At 34.9% G+C, this 22,031-nt stretch overlaps 2 protein-coding genes across 5 annotated transcripts; one reads left to right on the top strand and one right to left on the bottom strand.

Annotated features, from left to right (window-relative positions):
• Positions 1 to 284: 284 nt before the first annotated feature.
• On the top strand, positions 285 to 7,338 carry LOC110111657 (probable 60S ribosomal protein L14). The gene is made up of 5 exons (XM_020843633.2): positions 285 to 439; positions 551 to 652; positions 6,563 to 6,692; positions 6,911 to 7,023; positions 7,116 to 7,338. The coding sequence occupies exons 1-5, from the start codon at positions 437 to 439 to the stop codon at positions 7,170 to 7,172; spliced, it is 405 nt and encodes a 134-aa protein (XP_020699292.1). The 5' UTR covers positions 285 to 436; the 3' UTR covers positions 7,173 to 7,338.
• Positions 7,339 to 8,860: 1,522 nt separating this feature from the next.
• LOC110111646 (COP1-interacting protein 7) lies at positions 8,861 to 21,385 on the bottom strand. Of its 4 annotated transcripts, XM_028697122.1 has the most exons (12): positions 21,101 to 21,385; positions 20,374 to 20,553; positions 20,129 to 20,249; positions 20,002 to 20,038; positions 19,154 to 19,206; positions 19,009 to 19,070; positions 18,407 to 18,559; positions 17,828 to 18,069; positions 16,279 to 17,387; positions 15,574 to 16,044; positions 14,493 to 15,359; positions 8,861 to 9,346 (listed from the first exon to the last, which is right to left on the bottom strand). In XM_028697122.1, the coding sequence occupies exons 1-12, from the start codon at positions 21,157 to 21,159 to the stop codon at positions 9,041 to 9,043; spliced, it is 3,660 nt and encodes a 1,219-aa protein (XP_028552955.1). In that variant the 5' UTR covers positions 21,160 to 21,385; the 3' UTR covers positions 8,861 to 9,040. The 4 variants fall into 4 exon arrangements, with proteins under 4 accessions (XP_028552955.1, XP_028552954.1, XP_020699270.2 ...); XM_028697121.1 differs by having other exon boundaries at positions 15,574 to 17,387; XM_020843611.2 differs by having other exon boundaries at positions 8,861 to 9,334; positions 15,574 to 17,387; positions 21,101 to 21,384.
• Positions 21,386 to 22,031: the final 646 nt, after the last annotated feature.

The raw sequence follows: 22,031 nt of genomic DNA, 5'->3' as shown, positions 1-22,031 counted from the left end.
ATCATAAATAGTCGCAAACAAAAACTATCGTTGTGATCAGAAAGACAAAATAGTAAGAAATCTATTTTTGTTTTAATAATTATTAATATATATATTATATTATAAATTAAAGTTTTAATAAAAAAGTTATTATTTTAAACTAAATTAATAATATTAGAGGCAGAAACTGTTATGGAGAAATCAATTAATGTAATTTCTTTTATTGTTTTGAACTTTTGATCATTAGATGATCAAAAAATAAAATTTTGAATTAAGAAATTACGCTGTCACGAACGGTGGAGTTTTCTCCCAATGCGAAGATCTGACGGTCCAAAACGCGAAGCAAACCCCACGTTCCTATAAAGACGATAAAGCCTCGCGCCTCCAGCCGGCGAGACGTTCGTAACCCTAGCACAGTTGCTCCATTCTCAGTTCCTTCTACGAGGTCGCAGCAGCCATGGTGATTGCTAGCCCTTTTTGTATTTTTCGGCATCGCTTCGTTCTCCTTTATTTATGCGTTTTTCTTTTTTTATTTTTTCTTTGATTCATGTGTTCTTGTTTGTTGTTGTAGCCTTTCCAGAGGTACGTGGAGATCGGTAGGGTAGCCCTCGTCAACTATGGGAAGGAGTACGGGAGGCTTGTTGTTATCGTCGATGTCATCGATCAGAACCGGGTGCGGATCTCCTTATTTTTGTTTGTAGTTTTGGGATTGGGAATTAAAATTTTGTAGTTATATGATCTGCTTGGTTGAAATTTTGTGTTTTTTTATTAGAGTCTCGGATCTTTTTAACATTCATCATTTTTTTGCTTTGCACGCATTGCTATACTTAGCAGATTCTTTTTCTTAAGGAAATTGCTTGCTTGTAGATTATTTTGTGCTTTGGCATCATTTGATATTATCCGCGATGATGGTTTTTCTTCTTACCTTGATGTTCTCAAGAAAAGCGTGTTTTCTGTTGATGCTCTTGGTGGTATGTGCTTCTGAAATTAGCCATCTTTTTGTTTATATTTAGATTTTTAAAAAGTAAATAGAAGGCTTTTTTATGATCATACTACTGTAAAGCGTGAATCTTTTATCATTATGCCATCTTAAATTATGCTACTTGTTTTTACTATGATGGTCATTGGGCTTTCTTGCGGATAAGAAAACCTAATTACTTACCTACTTGCTGCTATGATTTATATAACTCTAAGGATTATATTTAGTAAGGACAAAAAGTGCAGATCTATACAGTTTTATTTAGTTTGGTTAGGATGATCTGACTGTGCTCGTATAGGTGTCATAAGTTGCAACAATGATTGAAGTCATTGAGCTTAATATTAACCTACATTGCGGGTATTTATTTGAAGGAGGTTACTGCTGATGCAACTTTGCAAGATGCCTAGAGGCATTGGTTGGGTGATTTTATATTTAGCTTAGTAGGCTTGGTTGGATCATTATCATAATCAACAACATTATCCCAACACTATTGGGGACTGGGTTTATGAATATTCATTTTTTATTTGTTTCTTTTTAGTGCTACTCAGGATTTTAAGTCTACTTCACGGATATCCATTTAGATAATTTCTATCAATATTGCCTCTGTGATGCCTATTCCTCTTTTAATCCTTTTTATATTAAGTTTATCGACTTAGCTTATTGGCGTATACTTTACTCTGTTGTATATTCCCGCTCCTCTAACTCTATTTTTCGCTATATTATAATCAAAATGTGCTAACTCTCTTAGTCCCTCTTATTTTAATGTCTCATCTATCCTTCCTAACTTTGCGCTCTCAAATTGTGCCAAATCTACTTAGCATTTTCATTCTGATGCACTCAAAAAAGCCATCTACTTCTTTTTTTGCTCAATTGAACAACACTTGAGACCTTATTACAAGCAATCTAAGTTTATTTTAATAAAATATACCCAAGTATAAACTCAATGATATGTTTTATCACATGGAAATCTTGATGTATTTCTCCATTCAGCAATCCATAATGTGCTCTAAAAGTCTTAACTTTAGAAGTTATATCCACATCTACATTCTCATTCTCTTGTGTAATAGATCCAATATACTTAAACTTATGGTATTTAGCTATCACTTGATCTTTTAGTAATATTAACTTATAATTATAAATTTCAAGCCACTAAAATTGTAGGTCGGACAATCAACTTTTATTTCACTAATTATAAGCCTCTTATCTTCTAAGCATTTTCTCTATTGTTTTAAATTTTACTTATTTAATAAATTTCTTGTCTATTAGCACTGTCATCCATTGATAGTATGCACCATATGAATATTTTGTACAAGCCTTGCTATGACCACTATAACAATATATTAGCTTAATGTTAATCTTTGGTAGAATATTTGTGATTGGAATCTATTTGATCATTCTACAAGTGGTTCTCTTTCAAGTCAATGTTGTCATATATTTTTAATAACTTCAGCTTACCATTTTCCTTGATGTTTAGAAAATTAGTTCCTATGATAATAAATCATATGATTTGTTAAGATCAATATAATCAATAAAATTTGATGGATATTTGTTATTTGTTATGTATGTTTTTTTCTCTTATTTTCCTTGGCTAAAAATTGCTTTCATATTATATCATCTTGGCATGAATGATAATTCAAATAAATTCTTTGATGCCAACTTAATTTTTCAAGTTTATATTCCATTACCCTCTCCTATAATCTATTGTACAACACATAAGTTGTATTCTATTATAAATATGACAATATTGAAAATGTTTTTTTGTTATTAAATATTCATACCACAATTATTTTTCCCCAATCATTTTTCATCTCCATAGTTTTAACATTCCGATGAAAATATTTGCTAACAGACTACCCCAATATCTTCTGACTTTTGAAATAACTCACTTTAGTATTACCTTTATGTATTCAAGGCTAAATCAACTTCATTGTTTTCAGTTATCTATTTGATTGTGTATGGATTTATCCATTTTTACAATTTATTTAGCATTATCAAAATCTTTAAATTTTTTATCCCTTAGCGATTTTATAAATATTATTTTCTCGTTCCTTAGTGTTAGGGTGTTATATAAACCTTTAAAAGTTATAAAATTAGTTTTACTAAGTATTCTCTTTGCAAGATTTTTAACTTTCTTTGCTATAATTATTGTAAACCTCAAATTATTATATATTTTATATATAATATATATATATATATATATATAACCTAAATCCTAATTAAAATGATTGAGATCACAACGGAATTCTTGGGCGAATATAATATGTGGAGTGTAGGATGCACATGACAGATTATATTATAGTCAAAAGAGGACTACAACCTTACTCACCCAAGACAAAAATCTAAGCAAAGGAATAATAAAAAAGATAAAGACCTACTAGTGTTTGATAAAATCAAGATTTTTACGAGTCTCCAAGGATCATTGTAAAGTTTAACCAACCCAAAATAAGGAGAGAACTTGATTAAAACTCAAATAACATAAGTAGATTACTAATTAGTGAGTTATTAGAGATTATTAATACTTTAGAACTTTTAATGACCTCCACTTCTTCGTAGAATCTTCCCTTTTATGCGTATTCTTCTTTTTTGATCTTCTTGAATATCAGTCTTCTCTGCTCTTGTTGATTCTGAGAGGAGTTGGGGGAGAGATCTCTTGGTTTTAGAAGAGAAATAGGAGATTCTTAGGCAAAGAGAGTAAGAGAGAAGAGAGAGAGAGAGAGAAATTTAGCTTGATTGATAATAGCCATATGTAAGTTATAGAATAAAACAAAACAAATCTATATAAAATGTAATTGATAACTTATTATATGAGTGATTTAACTTATATGATAATCAATCTTATGTAATCCCCAAATACATTAAAAATAGCTTTTGACTTGTCTTAAAATTTCTTTGGATCATGCCCTTGGATAGCCATACTTTTAGGGGATGGAAATCTTTATCTCTTACTCTGTGCAACCATTGCTCTTTTTCATTCAAATTGATTGTAGTTTTGACTCATTCAAACTTAGTTTACATGATTCTATTGACCCTTGCTTTTGTTGTTGATTGTGCACTTTGTAAATATGTTAACTTTAACTTATTAAACTTCATAAATGTCTTCACTAGTTCTGGAATCCTTAATGTGCTTGTCTTGATCCTTATCCTGAATCTTGTATTGAAATTAGGTTAAGTTGACATTGATGTAGGAGACTCCAAGATCAAATTTAACCACTTTTTAACTGTGTATTTTTTTCTTAATAAACTTATATAGTTTCTCACTCCATCTAGTCTCCTTATGTATGTTTTATTTATATTTTCTTAAAATTATTATTTCATTCTTCTTAATGCACTCAAATAACCTATGTTTTCCTATATCAAGTTTAGTTCAGCTTTATAATTTCAACTTTCCTACTTAAGTGACTTATCTTAAAAAATTAGCAACTTCTTCCTTTCAAATTTAACTGCCTTATCCTAAGTCTATTGTTTTGTTTGAATATTTATTTATGCAAGTAAGACTGATAATCTTATTCAAAACTAAAAATTTATTTGATAATTGTTAGAATTCTAATCAACTTAATTTGAAATTGATTTGCTTCAACTTGAGATTGGATTGGTTGAAATTAGTTCGATTCAATTGAAAATCAACTTGATGCATGCAAAATACATATGTGCGTGTCTTCATACATATTTATACAAAAATATAGATATCATAAGCATACTATTATTTATACTTCATATATACATGTACACTTTTATTTAACTTTGTTAAAAAGTTTTGTATAAATTTGTGTACTTAAACCCATTTAAGAATTGGTAAAGAAAAACTTTTAATGTAGAGGTTTTTGCCCAACTCAACTTGAAAATCGACTTGGAATCGATCATTTCAACTTTGACTTAAACTTAGCTTGTGTCGAAATAAATATTTTAATTTCAAGCTATGACCAGGTCGCTTGGAAATCGATTAAATACAATTCTCACTTTTAAGATTTATATCCATAACTGTTAATCTATGTTTTATGGTTACAACTTTATCTTGTCATCTTGTTATGGTTTTTGCAAAAATAAATGTCTTCCTTAAAAATTTACGAAAGTATATATTTGATTTGGTAGCTTCATTTTTGAAATAACACTTTATTCTTGTTCCATAAAGTACATATTTGCTATTGTTAGTTCATATACTATTGCAAAATCAAACATATATTCAATTATCACATTTGTATCTATTAATTTGTACCCATCATGAATTCTCTCATACCCACCCTACTAAAATGTACGTCTATTTAAGTGATTACCAATAGTTATCCTCTTCTTTAGTTATGCTTTGTGCATCCATCTTTTTTTTCGAAAATGATTTTTCAAGCCTCTTAATTTAACGTGAGAGGCATAAGCACCGGTCATATTATAATGTTTTCATTGATAATTACTTAACAACAATCAGTAGGTCATTAATCTTATTCACTCGTTATTTACTATTATTTTTATCCAATTCTTTATTTTAATCCAATATTAAATGGCCTTTAAAATCTACTTATTTCTTTTACTATTTCTCTTTCCATTTGGTTTCTTACAACGTTGGGATTCTCTTTTTTACTGTTACAAGCTCTTCGGTCTTCCCATTTAATGACCATAATTACATAGAATAATTTTAAATTTAATTTTGTACATAATTAGAACAATGTTTATTCTTGCACACGTTTAAACACAAGTGGGTCATGGTTCATTATTACGGGTAACTTCTAGCCAAGCTTTGCTTTTTTCTCATACTGATATTTGTTTTTTTCCAAATAATTTATTAATAATAAATAGAAAATTTTTAATGAATTTTTTGATTGACTTAATTTTTAACGTTGTTTTGTTTGTCTTTGGAATGATGCCATAGTGTTTATAGAGGCTGTAAACCGGATCATGGTTGGGGTTCAGCCCACTGTTTTCCATCTATCCTACGGTAGCAGCATGACCTGGATTTGGGTTCTCATTCTGCTTTGTTGTATAGGAGATTTGTAATAAGATTGTTATTCTTGTTCAAGCAAGGCCTTAGCTTTTTTTAGACCGGTCCATTGGATCAATCTAGCCAGTCCACATGGGACCAGCTTTAGACGGAACAGAGGTGGAGTCTTCCACCTCTCCTTTACGCCGATCGGACCGCAGGAGCCACTGAACAAGTTTAGGAAGGTTTTTTGAGGGAGTTAGGAGGGAAATTTGAATGGAGGGACTTTAGAGATTTCATTTTGGATTGTATGCATTAAATAGTTTGTTTTCCTAAGGTTAGAGAATTATGAATTTGGCTGAATTTTGAGATCTCTTAGGTTTTTTTTAGGCTCCAGCAGCGTCTAGAGATTTGGGAGAGAGAGATTCTCCTCTCGAATAGAGGATCAGTTGTATCTTGTTATTTCCTTCCGTTAGTTTTATTATTGCAAATCTACTATTTTTCTGATTTCATTGAAGTTTGGAAAGAGTTTTTTCGCAGTTTTGTTTGAAATTGATAGGATTTATTTGAAATCTTCAAGTGTTTCCTATCACTTTTCTAAAGATTCTAGATACCATTTTCTCAGCGCCAATCTTGTTTGGTACACCATTAGGATTTTTACTATAGCTAACATCTGTTCTTGGTTATTATTATCTCAGGCTTTAGTTGATGCTCCAGACATGGTTCGTGGTCAAATGAACTTCAAGAGGCTCTCCCTGACTGATTTCAAGATCGACATTCCTAGAATTCCGAAGAAGAGCAAATTGATTGCTGCCATGGATGCAGCTGGTCAGAGCACCAGTGAAACTTCTTGAACCTGTGTTTGGATTCTGGGAATTTGAGTGAAAAGAAATGAAAAAAAATATTGAAAACCAATTGCTGTAGATTCATTATTTAGATTTCATTTCATTTCTTTCTTTTTTCCAACAATCCAAACAAGGCTTTTTTTAATTTTTTTTTTTATTTTGTCCTGCGGAATAGGTGATTTTATGAATATTTCACTGCAGATGTGAAGAATAAGTGGGAGAAAAGCTCTTGGGGAAGGAAACTTATCGTGCAAAAGAAGAGAGCTGAGCTGAATGATTTTGATAGATTCAAGGTTATGTTGGCCAAGATCAAGGTCAGTCTTTTCATTATCATTATTTCCTAACCCTTAAAAATGGTAAACACAAACTCTTAATATTATTCTTCTGTTTGTTTCTATATCTTCAGAGAGGGCATTCTATCCGACGTGAGCTTACAAAACTAAAGAAGAGTGCTTCAAAGTGAGGTCCTATAGAATTACCGGTTAATGGTTGTTTTTTTCGGCTAGTGTTTGCTGTCATGTTCTTGAATTTCCATTATTTTACCTTTAGGACAAATGTAGTTTGGTCAATGCTATGAACACTGGATTCTTAAACTTTTGATATGAGCACTTTGTTTTATTTTTTTTGAATGATTTTGTAGCTGTGCTTTATGATTTAAATGAACTTGAGACTTAAGCTTCGTTTCAGACGGTTTTCTTATTGCTTCTTTAAACAGCTTTTTAGTTAAAAAATTAAAATTTTTGTATTAGAAAGCTACTTTAAGAAGCAATAAAAGCCGTCCCAAACAAAATCTTAAAGACTCGTGATCTCCTTGCTCTCTTAGCACTTCATCCCAACAGAACAGCAATATGTGAATGAAACCAGTTTGTGTGAATATGTGTAGGTTCTTAGAGAATATAGAAATGGAGAGAGAATTATGTGCGGAGTCTGGTTGTAGCTTTTCATTCGAACTCCAATGATGTGTTTACACGTTTATTTTCTCTTCTGCACACATCCTGCCTACAAGAGAATTTTTTTTTTTTTTTTGTAAATACGTGATTGGTGATTGGAGTTCTGATGCCGTCCGGACTCGCTCAATAATTTTTCCTAAAAATGAGCTTTTGATAGCTCAATGTTAAACTAGACAAGCTGGAAATTTCTGAAATTCCCCCAATGTCTTATTGAATTGATCTCTGGTTTGGTTTATAACTTCACATGGGATCTGTAACTAGGGTTTTGTGGTAATCCCAAATCAATGGGTTGGAGACAGTTTATCTAAATGAAATCAGTTGAAAGTATTGTCTTGTTAAAGTTTATTTATTAATTTGGTGATAGTGAAGTTTTGATTTTTTTTTTAATGATTTACTTGTTAATTTTTTATCTTAGCTGTGCTTAATTGAGGTTAAGTGATATGTTCAATATTAATAATGTAAACATTAAATATTATTGAAATTATAAATTTAATATCATTCAAATTATTTGATGAAATTTTAAATTTTAAATTTTTATTTATGATCTTTCAATTATTTAAATAAATATCAAGCAATTGCACTAATTTATGTATGGGGTGTTTTGGTTTGAAATAAAATCAGTATAAAATATTTAAATTGTGTGAGTTTTATTGATATTTGGTTTACAATAAAATATGCAATTTAAAATTTTAGTGCATTTAAAATATATCCTATAATATAAATTTGATGTATTTAAAAATAAATAGATTTAGATGATTTTAAAATATATTCTAATTCATTGTCATTTCTATTATCTTATATTGTTAGTTGACCCCCATTAATATCAACTACGAACATTGAATTGGTATCGCCGCCATCCACCACTACCGTTGCTGCCTACTCGTTCCTTCTACCGGTGTTGCTATCTATCACCCCTTCTACAAGAACTGCCATCATCGATAGCCATCAGCCACTGATCACAATTGTCTTTTAATTTTACATTATATTCATTTTACTTTAACAAAAAAAAAATGTCACTTATATTTATTTTATAAAATATTTCAAAAATAGTTCATTCTTTTTATATTATTTTTCTTTTTTTTTAGCCAACCAAACAGCTTTAATGAAAGCCCAAAAGGTTGAGATTCTGGAGATGCATCAAATTGGTCTGTTACTAAAAAAAACTCTAATAATACATACAAACGCAAACACTACATCCGAATTCACGTTGTAAGCTACTTAAATTCTCAATTTATGAAAGTTTATTTCTCTGTCTCACCAAATTGCAGATGAAAACAGTTGTACATGAGCTATAATTTTTATAAACAAATGAATTCAAGCAAATACACAACTTCCATAAATTCTCAACTTACACAAAAAAGAATCTTACTGTCATTTGGAGTCACGACGATGTCATTAGCTGAGAGTTGTGGCCCTTTCTGCCGAATTTCCATAACTTTCTGAGACCTTTTTGATTTTGCGGCTTCTCCACAGTTTCTGTCGTTTGGGGTAAGGGTAAAGAGCTTAAATATGAGGCCTTGATAGTCTCTGTAGTAATCATAGTCGTTTCAGGATTGGAATCATGGGGTGTTTCAGCATATTGAAGGATATCAGTAGCAGCTTCTTCTTCCAAGGATGATGCTCTTGCAAATGGAGCCTGATAAGGCTTCTCAGTGACAGCAGGTTCCAGCAACTTCTGAGAATTAACCTTCGAGAAATCAATAACAATCAAGACAAAAATATTCACCTATATATATATATATATATAGGTATACATATATATATATATAGAGAGAGATTCCATATATATATAGAGAGAGATTCCAATATATCAACAACAATAACAATAAATCTTTATCCCACAAGTGGGGTCAACAACCAACGTGAATGCATCAATCTTTTACTGAGGTTCTAATGCATCAACAACCAAAAATACGAAGAGGTGGCAAGCCGTCAGAAGTTCAGTTGAAGACAGAGGCGGAGCCACGCACGGGAGTCGATCGGCAAAGAGGCAGCAAGCTGGAGGGAGTTCGGTCGAAGATAGAGGCGGCAATCAGCGGCGGGTAAGGGGCTTCGGTTCCTTGCGGTTGTGGTCACCGGGCTTGGCGTCGCATGAAGGAGGTCGAAGTCGGAGGAGTTGGGTCAACGACCAAAGGCAGCAGCTGGTCGGAGTAGGAGGGAGAGGCAGGCTCTGTTCGGCAGGTATCAGGCGTCGATAAAGTCGGCTAAGGCAAATGGTGAAGGCAGCAGCCATTGCAATCGGGTCTAGGGCAAGGCGGAGGGCGGCTGGAGTCGATCGGCATGGTCGGCGTCTGGCGTCAGAGACAGAGGCGGGCGGCTGGAGGAGGTCAGAGATTGGCCAGGCCGGAGCGGGAGAAAGCAAGCGTCCGAGAGATCGAGAGGTAAGTTCCCTTTACTTCGATTCTCAAAGCGTGAGAGTGCAAAATAGGACAAGCAAGTGTTTTCTTTAGTGTGAGATCGTGAAGAGCGACGGTTGGAGGTCGTGGGATCATGGATACCGATTGTTTGAGTCGTGGGAGCCGTCCAATGGTTTCAGGCTTTAGGTCAACAAGGACCTCAGTTACTTAAGTGAGAGAGATTGTGAAACTCTTTAATTAAAAGAAAGTTAAACTCTTAAACATCGATGCGCCTTTTGGTGTAATTATTGAAATTTCTATAAGAAACTCCGTAATTAACTGCGCTCATCCTGGAATAATTTTGGGATGGTGTTGACCTCTACACTGAATAAAACAAAAAAGAGAGGATCAAGTCTTCGTACCTAGACACCGCTTCGCACAATCTCGAAATTGCGCAGATCTCACAGCCTAGGCGTCCTACGCCATCTTCGCACGTCCAGCGTCACCTCAAACACGACCTACCTTGTTGTTAAAACGAGAACGAGGCTAGAGGATTAGCCTCCTCTTCCAAAACCCCCATCTTTCCTTCTTCGCCTCTTCTAGCAAACCCCACGTCACCACCTTCCGAGCTCACGACCCCCATAGTGAAAAACCTCCATCCCCGCCTAGTAGCTCACGTCTCTACCTCTTCTTTCACTATGCCGCAAGACCTAGCGGAAGCTCTGATCTTACCTCCCTGTAGGCCGACCCCAGAGCCCCTTTGTCCGATTCTTTCAGCCAGTCGAACCTGGGCCTCAACTCCTAGCGTCCATCCCTCTTAAACCCAACATGATCTCCACTTTCCTACCTTGCCGAACGATCTCCTCTAGATCTAGAGCCATCCGACCTCCCCTCTTCAAAGCCAAATCCAGTCGAGATCCCCACGAACCAAAACCGAACTCCCCAGTGGAGATGCCAGAAATTTGTGGGCTTCGAAAATTTGGCCCGGCATCCCCTGTTGCTTTCTTCAGGGGAGTTTTAATGGAATAAGTTTTGGGGCCGAATTTTCGGAGCTCATAGATTTCTGGCGACTCCGCTGTGGATTGGTTTCTCTTTTCATCTTTCGCTAGTCGTCTAAATGTTATAGTAGCAGTAAAAAAATTAATGATAATAATGAGCTCTTTACATTGAACATCAGGATGTGACATCTGGTCCCTATATTCAAAAAGCAGTTACTGAAAGGTCCCGATAGAGGTAAAAGCAACCATCTGCTATGATGGTAAATCAAATAAATGATCAAGATATATACGGTGAGTATCGAGGTGAGACACTTGGATGCATATCAAAGAATCTATCGCTGAAAGGTCCCGACATAATAGAAAACAAATATGGAGACTAACTTCTCTTGAATATATATATATATACACAAAAGAATGGTGTGACATCTAGTGTGTATCCTTAGAGATCCTCCATTAAAAAAATTCATCAAAAGTCGGTCCCAAAGAGGACCCCTACAGATAATGTTCTCAATGGTCGACATCTTGGAGATTTCTCCAAAAAATTCCATCGCTTTTCAACTTTATCCTCTCAAACTGAAGAGGATTCTTGCCCAACCTTCATCAGTGCACTTCTGTCCGAAGAGCAAGTGGAGGAAATAAAGGAGCCCCCCCTGTGAATCCAGGGATTGCTTTGCTTAGACATACCCTGAGATGTCCGGCTTATCCCCTGATATAACAGTTTGTATATTAGCCATAAAGTCGGATGCAACGTATGTCAAATAAACTCCAAGTAGAATGGAATTGGAGATTGAGGAACAAGTGATTGCCAAAACCAAGAAGCTCATTGAGACAAGCTTCATTGGTGAAGAAAAATATGCTGATTAGATCGCAAATATCGTCCCTGTCAAAAAGAAGAACAACCAGATTCGTATTCGTATCGATTTTCAGGACCTCAACAAGGCGTGCCCAAAAGATAACTTTCCGTTCCCTATATCAGAACTACTAGTAGATAACACGTCCAACTACGACATGTTCTAATTTATAGATGGATCGTCGGGTTACAACCAGATCAAGATGACACATGAAGATGAAAAGCACACCTTATTGAGGTCCCAAAAATTTATCAGAGATCTACAACCATGATCGTACCGATGTACTTTTAAGTTATCATATGTATTTGTATTTTATTTATTTATGTTTGTATTTGCTTTAGTTGTTTTCCCTTTTTACCCCTTACTTAACGGTGGTCATGTGTAAGCCCAAGAGCGGCGTCATCTTTTATTTTTGAGTCCACTATATGAGATTATATATAGCCCTTATGTTCTATTTTGATGGTTAATGAATGAATAATAAATTTTTTCTATGTTTTAAATTCTTGCGACAGTGTGAGAGGTTTGGAGAGAGATCTCTTGGAGAGGGAAGAGTAACACCACCAACCTTGGAAGAGTCCGGATTGGTGGTTAGTCGTATCTTTTCTTTTATTTTTGAGTCCACTATATGAGGTTATATATAGCCCTTATGTTCTATTTTGATGGTTAACAAATGAATAATAAATTTTTTTCTATGTTTTAAATTCTTGCGACAGTGTGAGAGGTTTGGAGAGAGATCTCTTGGAGAGGAAAGAGTAACACCCACCAACCTTGGAAAAGTCCGAATTCGTGGTTAGTCGTATCTTCCCACGGTTCCTTAGCTCCACTGCCAGCCCTCCCCACTTCCCCCACCGTCCTACCCTTAGGTTCATCCCACCACCACCACCTCAACATCCACTCTCCCTACACAGACGTCGCCCCCCTCACCCCTACGCCTAGCCCAACCGCCGGCATCCAAAATCCTAGCTAAAGCCGCCGGCCCCTTTGGGCTTGTCCTCTATCAATGCTTGCAATTACTTCCTTCCTAATTGGGTTTTAATATTTTAGCTAACTCAATTACTTTGCAAGTTCAAATCTATTTGAATTTGAAATTGTTACTTAAAATACAAATCCTATTTTTGGAAATTTGCCAAATTTCAACCCTTTGAATTTTAAAATTAATTGGGAATTAATTAAGCCATTCCTAATTTAATAATCAATTTAAAGAAGGCTTGATTCTATTTCCCAAAACCCCCTCTCTCTTTTTCCATGCCGCCGGCCCCTCCTTGGGTCCCCACCTCCTAATTACTTTCCAACTTCAAACTATTATCCTTTGGAAGATTTTCAAATCCTCTTTCCTCCCTCTTAGCCGCCTCTCCCCTCACCCCTTTCCTCTTTAATTATTTCCAAAGTTAAGGATTAATTATAGGAGATAAATCTTCAAATTTCCCTCCAACCGAAATCCAAAATCTGAACCTAATATTTCCCTAAGCCTCCCTCATTGGGCCGGCCACTTCCCCTCCCTATTCACCACCTCACTTCGTGATAGAAACTTCTTTCTCTCTAGACGAGCCTTCAAGGGAAGCCACGACGAACGTCTTCAAACATTTCAACTCTTTTGAACCAATGAATGGTCGATCCCGATCTTAATTCCAGATTCATTTACAACGAGCAAGGAGACGTCAACATTCTCCGGTCAACCTTTTTCGACGTCAACTCAGAAGTCGATAGCTCCGCCGAATAATAATTGGACCGCATCATCTTCACACTATTTGAAGCAATCAAAGAACAACTTGTCAACGTTCAATGGCAAATTGTTTTTGGACCTCGACAAGGGTGAACTTCTCTATATTCATTTATCTTCTTAATCCACTAATCTTGTAGGTGGTGATTTAATTGCAAGGATTCGTGCTTCACCCTCTGTCTTTGCTTAGTAATCGTAGGTTTCGAGTTTACTTTCTATGTTTCTAATCTCAATGTTAATTTAGGGATTTTATTGAATGACTACTTAATTTGCATCTTGTTGAATTTCTAAATTAATTTGGTGATTCAAGTGCCTAGCTTGTGATTTGGCCTAAGCGTAGCTACCCCTCCGTTTTCTATCATCGTTTAGTGGCTAACAATTTTACTTATTATTTGTTCTTGCTTAAATCGTGCAAGTTCTTATCGCATTTATCTAAAACATACTTAATTCTGCATCAATTGGTCTCCTCGATTCCTTCCACATAATCTAATTTTATATGGAAGATCTGCTAAATTGTCTGGAAAGAGATGCCACCCCAAAAATGCACCAATTTAAGGAACATCATAGCAACAAAATTTGGCCGAACAATTTTATACGAACAGACAACTGCCCCGTTTATCTGAAACCAATTTGTTCATAAAGCTTAAACTAAACCCATCCTTAAATTTAATGTGATAAATTCCATTAAAGCACTAGCGGTTTAAGAAAAGAATCTAAAATATAACTCAGAAAGGCAAAAGAAAAAAGAGCCAATAGCAAAGATATCAGGTAGTTTCCTTTTGCTTAACACAGAGCGCATACCGACTCGATAGGCATTGTAGATCAGTTAATTAATCTAGTCAAATCAGTTAATTAATCTAGTCAAAGACTATAATGGTTGTTTTTTCACAGGGCATAAGTTAAAATGCTGCTAAATTTTTAACTTTACCTCAAAAGAGTTGATTGGATCATTCTGGTTTTCTTCAGTTTGATTTTCCCTTTCTACTCTACCAATGGGTGAAGAAGCACAGATAGCAGCATACCCAACATCTATGGTAGCACTCTCCATTTTGGTACCCCTGGGTGACTCAACTACTGCATCTATCCTCCCTTCGGATGTCTGAGCATGAAGAGCAGGGACAACTTCATTTTCAAGTATCACTACAGTCTTCTCAATCAAAGGATACTCGTCAGTGTGGCTAAGCTTTGGGTTCTTCTCTGGATTTGTTTCAGTGCAGTGACTTTCCGAAATCATAGAAATTCCACCTCCATTCACTCTCTGTTGCATGCTGCTTGACTTGTTCTGAAGTACCTCTGAATAGCTGCTATCTGCTGCTATCATTAGCTCTGGCATGGTTTCTGAGTTTTTTTTGTCTAGCTGTATCATTTTTGATCTAGGATCCTCATCTAATGCCTTCTTTATCACTTGACTAGAACTTGCTGATTTAGCTGGAACACCATGAACTCTGCTGCCTTTGGGTTCTGAAAGTCTTCTAATTCTTGCAGAAACTGAATACCCCTCTTGTTTCTCACTCTCTTTCAACTCCGCCAATGATAATACTCCATGATTCAATTTATTTGATGTAATGGTTTTAATATCTTTGTTAGAAACAATGGACCCTACTGAACCAGATATTGGCAACTTTTGCAGAGGCAAATTTGATCCAATTTCTGAGTCTCTAACTTTGGAGCTTTTTTCAAGGTTGGATTGTTGCGTGTTAGTTGATGATTGAAAAGCTCTTGGACCATTTCTTGAAGATATCCTTTTCTGTCGTTCTCTTTTCAAAGATTCCAATCTTCTTCTCTCTTCCTCTTCCTGGAAAAAATGAAAAAAAAACATATTAAAATACTTTAGATATGGAAAATTCCAGCAGCACAAACTATGCTCATTTTTGGGATACATGAATTGCTAATTTGTATTATATATTCCAGATCAATTACTTGAAACTTACAGCTCTATTTTTCTATTTAGCAACCAACAATAAATTAATGATGAAAAGCTATATTAAAGTGGATGGTTAACAATATACCTGTTCTTTCTTCAGCTTTTGAAGATCAGATTTATAGTTTCTTAACTTCTCTGCTCTCTTCTGTGCTTCAATCAGTGTGGTAGGCCTCAATGATGTCATCTTCCTCATACTTGTATCCTTTCTTTTCTTCTCCAATTCACTCTGAAGAGACTTTAGCTTTACTTCATCACTTTTAATGAAGGCCTCATTGGTGCTTGCTAAGACATCATCTTCTTCCTTCTTGCTTACTTGCATGGCAATAAGAGGAACCTGAATGTCATAATCTACTGTTTGATTATAGCCAACTAATTCACTCTCTCTTGTATGTTCAAGAATCAAGGTTAAGTCATCTGGCTCATAGCTGACCATACTTATAGCCTTGCTCAAAAAATCCTTTTCTTTCTGTGGAGCTGATCGGAACTCAGAATCCATGTCAATAGCAAATCTTGTGCCTACTCCAATCTGATCTTGGGTTCCCAACCTACAAGGAACCACAAAAGACTCATCAATGACAATTGGTGGGGAACTCTTATCAAATTTATTTCCTTTCTCATGTTCAAAATCCACTAGAGGATCTGAAAAAATCTTGTTGGGCATCTGCTTCTCCAGTCCATACATGATGAAATCATCACTTATAACTTTTCTGTATCCACCAACTCCAACATCTATTTCTTTGAACTCAGCATCTGCTTGACTGTTAAAGTGAACTCTACCTTCAGTAGGAACCACAAAAGACTCATCAATGACATTTGGTGGGGAACTCTTATCAAATTTATTTCCTTTCTCATGTTCAAAATCCACTAGAGGATCTGAAAAAATCTTGTTGGGCATTTGCTTCTCCAGTCCATACATGATGAAATCATCACTTATAACTTTTCTGTATCCACCAACTCCAACATCTATTTCTTTAAACTGCGCATCTGCCTGACTGTTCAAGTGAACTCTACCTTCAGTTGATACTAAAAATTCATCAGTAGAAACTGCCTGCTTGGTTCGGCTTCCCTTGTTACTAAATGAATCGTACTCCATGATACTTTCTTCCTGATAATTACCAGAATCCCTTGTAGAAAGGAGGATAGGATCAGGACCATCTTTATTATGAGCCTTTTTTAATGGAGGTTCCTTCTCACCAGCAAATATGCCTCCATCAATAGCACTGGTCACTTTCTCTTCAGCCTCCAGTAAAAAACTCTGGAATGCTTGCCAGTTTCCAGCTTCTGCTTCTTGTATATAAAGCTCTTCATTCTTGCCATGTGCATTTGAGGACTCAGTAGTTTCTTGGTGATTATTTTCTCTTTTTAAAGATTCTGACGACTTCTGTTCCCTCCCTCCATGGTCAAAAAACATTTCTATAATGTTGTCAGTTTCAGAGTCGGAAGTAGATTCTGATTTGTTTCCCAATACCTCATTTCTCTTAGCTGGAATATAATTTAAGTTCTGAATAACCACTACACCCTTTTTCTTTCCAGAATGACCAGCCTTTTGGTCTGATCTGCGAACTCTTGAAGGCTCTTCCTCATACTCTGATGTATTTTGACCTGTACCATCATCCGAGTAGGAACTACCATCTTTGCTATACTTAGAATGTTGCTTCTTTCCCTTGCTTTGATGAATATTTAACTTAGGATCTTCCATTGGAGGATATAGCGAATGGAGGAATTGACCATCCATTGGATAATTCTGATAGAAGGGCATAGCTTGCATTGGATATGGTTGAAAGAAATATGGATTTGGCTGAGAATGCGAAGGCCATTGTGAGAATGGTGGGTGCTGAATCTGTCCTTCATACGCAGGCTGTTTATGGGGCGCCTGAGGCTCTGAAAAAAGCTTTTTATCTGGAAATTAAAACTGCAATTGTCAGAGTTTCCAAATTTTATTCTCGCTATTAACTAGATACATATAATACAAAAATGTTTGTGGTGCAGACTGTAGAGTGTACAAAATGGGTCAATTTTACAAGTTGTATAGGTTAATGGTAGAAAAACAAAAGAAACCCCAAAGTATGTAAATGGCTTATACATCAGAAGAGGGGGCAGACAAGAACCCGAAGCAGTAAAAGCTTTGGTTTATTTATCTAAAACCAAACCATATAAACAAATACCAAAACTAGGCATTGCATGTGAAATAAACAAAATTTTTAACGAAGAGCACAAGATAAACAATGCAAAGGAAATGCTTAAAAAGATAAAATCTGAGTTTTGTATTTAAGTGCAATCGAGACATTTCATTTAAACTGCAAGAAAATTAAGTAAAAGAAAATATTGGTCCTTCTTGCCTCTATCATTGTCCAGGCTTGTTGCATTTCCATTGTTTTCCATGCTCACATCTCTGCCAGATGCAGACCATGCATCAATGAACACTTTTTGTTTCATGACATCCTCGGAAAAAACAATTCCAGCCGCATTCAATGGAGGAAACTCAGATCTATAGGACAATGCTTCTGCGGCTTCAACTTCAATCCATTGTCCACTGTCATGTTTTACCTCCCATAACAGCATATAGCGAGAGCATGCCTCCCTGTTTTAAGGGCGCAAGATCAGAGGATAGAAATTAAAGAGGATGAAAGTTGAATTATACAGATTAGCTCATAATAGAAGACCCGTAATGTGCGTCACTAGTAAATTTGTTCGCCAAGACACATTATTTATCAAGAGTTTATCAAATCTGACCAATATGAAGACCCAGCTTATGTATAAGATCATGTAACTCTTTCACAATTTAGTTATGCAGCATTCCTTTGTTGTTTGATTTTTGACCGTTGAATGAATCCCACATTTCAATGTTGTATCATTTAAATAAAGTGGAAGTATTCATTGAGAACAACCTACATCTTATTATCAGTTGAACCACTTACCTCAATCGGAAAGCACCAAAAGACTCAGCAAATGACATTAAATGGGCTATGTTTTCCATTTCAAAGCCAGCTGCTGCAGTACGTGCAAAGGCCATTGCCTGTTCCTTTTGCAAAACTTGTTTGCGGCTCTCAAGAACTCTTACAAGCTGAACTCTGCAGAAAATTTAAACAATGAATGACAATCTTAATTATAGAACTCAAAGAAGGGCTCCAACTGCAAGAATTCAAAAAGGGTTCAAACAAAGATTTTCCATTGTAGCATCAGAAAAGGAATAATGATGCCATGAGATGCTAATTGCATTAATTTTCAGTATGTAATGATTTTAAGCTTTACTCTTATAAATGTGATATGATAATTCATCCACTAGAATGTTAGTTGGAGAAAATTTTAGCACTTGTTCCATGCTCGTACTTTGTTTATGCAACCAACAAGTTACAAAAGAAAGTCTTCTTAGATACTGATTTAGGCTTCGTTTGGGACAGATTTCTTCCCGCTTCTTGAAAGCCGCTTTAAGAAGCAGTAAGTAAGCCGTCCCAAACGAAACCTTAATGAATATAAAGTATTCAAAAGAAAACATCTGCAGTGGACAACTTGGACATACTTAGAGTTCTCCTCATGCACTTTGGATTCATTAGTCACTGCTGGGTTTGAATGAGATCCAGTCTGCAAAAAATCACAAAGAATTTCCTTCAATTCAAATTCATAAATAAGACCACTTTTCTCAAAATGAAGATTTTTTCCACTACCTTAAAAAGAACTATCGCTTTTTCATTATCCACACCATTCATCTGCATGTTACCTAAAGGAACATTTCAACACAAACATCATTCCATAATCCACAAAAGAAGGGAATAGAGGAAATAGTGCCAAAATCACTGAGAATTAAGCACATATCAGACTGCATGAAGACGTGTTGATGCTATGGAAAACTATGACGAAATGCAAACATGAAACTCGATGTCTTTTCTTTTTTTTGTACTATAAAATCCCTCAACTTTTCTAGGTTGCACTGAAGGTCGTCTAAAATATGATACACACAAATAGAACATAGAAAAATTAGTCAAAAGAAACATTTAACTGTAACTTGAGAGCCAAAAAGGAAGATCAGAAGAAAAGAAGCCATAAGCAGGCTCAGTCACAGATTTCCCTGTATTTCTAAGTAGTTTCATAAAGGATGTTTTGAGAATTCTTCTATGGTTTCTTCAACCACCGTAGTAGGGAAGGCAAAATGGAATGGTATCTGAGATATTAGAGCTTAAAAATAAACTCCGAAATCAAAATCATAATGAAATCTATAGTAGGTCTTAACTGAGTGAAAGTGTATAAAATTTTTAATTTGACTGTGTTTATCTTCTTTCCATTGCTTTTGCTCTCAATAATAGAATTAGGCCTCATTTAATTCCCCAACAATAGCCATCAATCTTTCTAGTATTTGTGATAATTATCTGAATAGACTATCAATCTGTGCCTTTAAATGGAAGAGGTTGGAGTAAGTAGATAGAATGGAAGAGTAAACATTCACTAAAGTCATTACAGAAGTATAACAAAGCTGAACAACAATTTCTGCATGGAATTAAGAAATACTTAAAAGTACCTCCACTGCCTCCAAATGATCTTGGCTGTTCTTCCAACTGCCAAATCAGAAAGGGCAAATTGTCATCACAAATTATCACGAACTTAGCTTCATATAGGCCGCATGAACATTTACGTTCATTACTTACAGTGCTAAGCCCAAGATTATCATTCTCTTGACTTGAGATTGCCTCCTCGATCTGTAAAATTTCAGATTCTATGGTATTAACTCTTTCCAAGACCTCTGGTGTGCTCACAAAACGAACAAACCTAGGAATTATAAGAACATCAAAGTAAAGAACCTCCGCATGGTCGTTGTTAATCAACATAGAGAGCTCAAGCAAGATTCTTAAAAAAATCAAGCTGTGTTAGTGAATAAAAGAGGAGCATTAACCTCTCTACCGTGCCCTTCGTAAACCATGCCGCGTCACTATATGGATCTGGTTCAAGTTTGATAGAGTATCCACCTTTTCGAATTTGATCCTGAGCGGTCTTCAGATGGGAAACAAAAGGATTCAATAAACCAGATGCAATCTTCTCTGTTTTCCCATTAGCTATAACCACCAAATCACACCTGGTGAAAACAGGAAGGTTAATCCCCCAACAAAAACAGCTAGAACATTTCTACCGGCAATCGTCAATTGAAATTGCATGTTGAGATTTATAGATAGTTAAAGAAATGCTCAAAACCATTAATTAAACTCGAGAAATTAAGCTGGGAAAAAAAATAACATGTAAAAAGAACCGAAAAGAAGTTCAAGGTAAGAAAAATCCAACCATAAAAATGAAGCCCAATCATCCAAAAAAAATCTCTTTTCTTCTAAAAATCATTCAAATTAAATCAAAATCACTATACGTGGAGCAGCTGGAAGTAATCTACAGACTACCGACATAAAAAAACAGATTTAAAATCGGTAAATCACATACAAGACAAATTGAATCAAACAATCGCACAACATGCCAAAATTTCCAGCAGATGAACAAGTGATAGCTTCCTTCACTTAAAACTGTCAAAACAATCGAAAAGGAATCCGGCAATAACTCCAAACTGATCAACATTGTAAGACAAAAAACTTGAACAAGAAGATAGCTTTAAACTCGGCAAGGATCTTGAATTCGACCTAGTCCGAGTCGGCGTGAGTTGGAAGACCGCCGAATCCAGCCGCACCTCCGACCTCATTGCAAGAAACAATGGCCGCTTTCTCTCTCAACTTAAGCGAGGGACGGAGCGGAGCAGCCAATCAAAATCTTTACTGCCTCATCTGCGCAAGGTGCTCAAGACGCAGAAAGGAGGGTAGCTTCAAGGAGTTTAATGGCGGATAATATACATTTGGGAGGAGAAACGAATAAAAAGAGCAGGACGAAAGAAGCTTTGGCGAAGAAGAGAGAGAGAGAGAGGAGTTAGAAAAGGAAAGTGGCGGAGTCGTTGGTTAAAATTTTATTAAAAAATATTTAATTTCTTTTAGATTAATATATATACATTTTAAAGTAATTTTATTAATTCTTATTTTTATTTAAATTAAATTTTAATTAAAATATTTGACTCAAATATTTTATATATTAAACGGTTAGTTAATAAATTATTTGTTATATTAGTATAATATTTAGATGTATAAACTATTAAAAACTTTGTCCTATATTTTAATAAAGAATTCCATATTTTTTAGCTTCCAAATATATATCTTGGCTTAATTAAGAACGAACTTCATAACAAATATTATAAGGGATTTATAATTTTTGTATTGAGAAATAAACATCATAAAATTTCAAATAATATTTAATTAAATTTAAATATGTAAATTATTTTTGTTTTAGCTAGAAATTATTTTTTAACATAGGCCGAAATAATTATTTTGCCTTTAAATGTTTCCACTATACTAACATTTTAATTTTAATTAAAATTTGATAGTTTAACTATTTGATAACATGAAGTTTAATTCTTTAAAATTATGATATTTTTAAAATTTAAAAATTGGTGAAAAATCAATATGTTAAAATCAAGCAAATAGTTTTAAAATCCAATAAAATAAACAAATGCTCCTTCTCTATCAT

Source organism: Dendrobium catenatum, unplaced genomic scaffold (genome assembly GCF_001605985.2).
Source record: "Dendrobium catenatum unplaced genomic scaffold, ASM160598v2 fragScaff_scaffold_879, whole genome shotgun sequence".
In the NCBI taxonomy this organism is placed as follows: domain Eukaryota; kingdom Viridiplantae; phylum Streptophyta; class Magnoliopsida; order Asparagales; family Orchidaceae; genus Dendrobium; species Dendrobium catenatum.
The sequence above is the reverse complement of the archived record's forward strand: the minus strand, read 5'-3'. Positions and strand labels throughout refer to the sequence as shown.

Coding starts and splice junctions, on each gene's coding strand:
- LOC110111657 (XM_020843633.2), top strand. Junction 6,693..6,910: donor TGCTGCCATGGATGCAGCTG/GTCAGAGCACCA, acceptor ATTTCACTGCAG/ATGTGAAGAATAAGTGGGAG. Junction 7,024..7,115: donor TTATGTTGGCCAAGATCAAG/GTCAGTCTTTTC, acceptor CTATATCTTCAG/AGAGGGCATTCTATCCGACG.
- LOC110111646 (XM_028697121.1), bottom strand. CDS start 21,159: ATGAGGTCGGAGGTGCGGCTGGATTCGGCGGTCTTCCAACTCACGCCG. Junction 20,039..20,128: donor ATAATCTTGGGCTTAGCACT/GTAAGTAATGAA, acceptor CTGATTTGGCAG/TTGGAAGAACAGCCAAGATC. Junction 19,071..19,153: donor AAGCGATAGTTCTTTTTAAG/GTAGTGGAAAAA, acceptor GATTTTTTGCAG/ACTGGATCTCATTCAAACCC.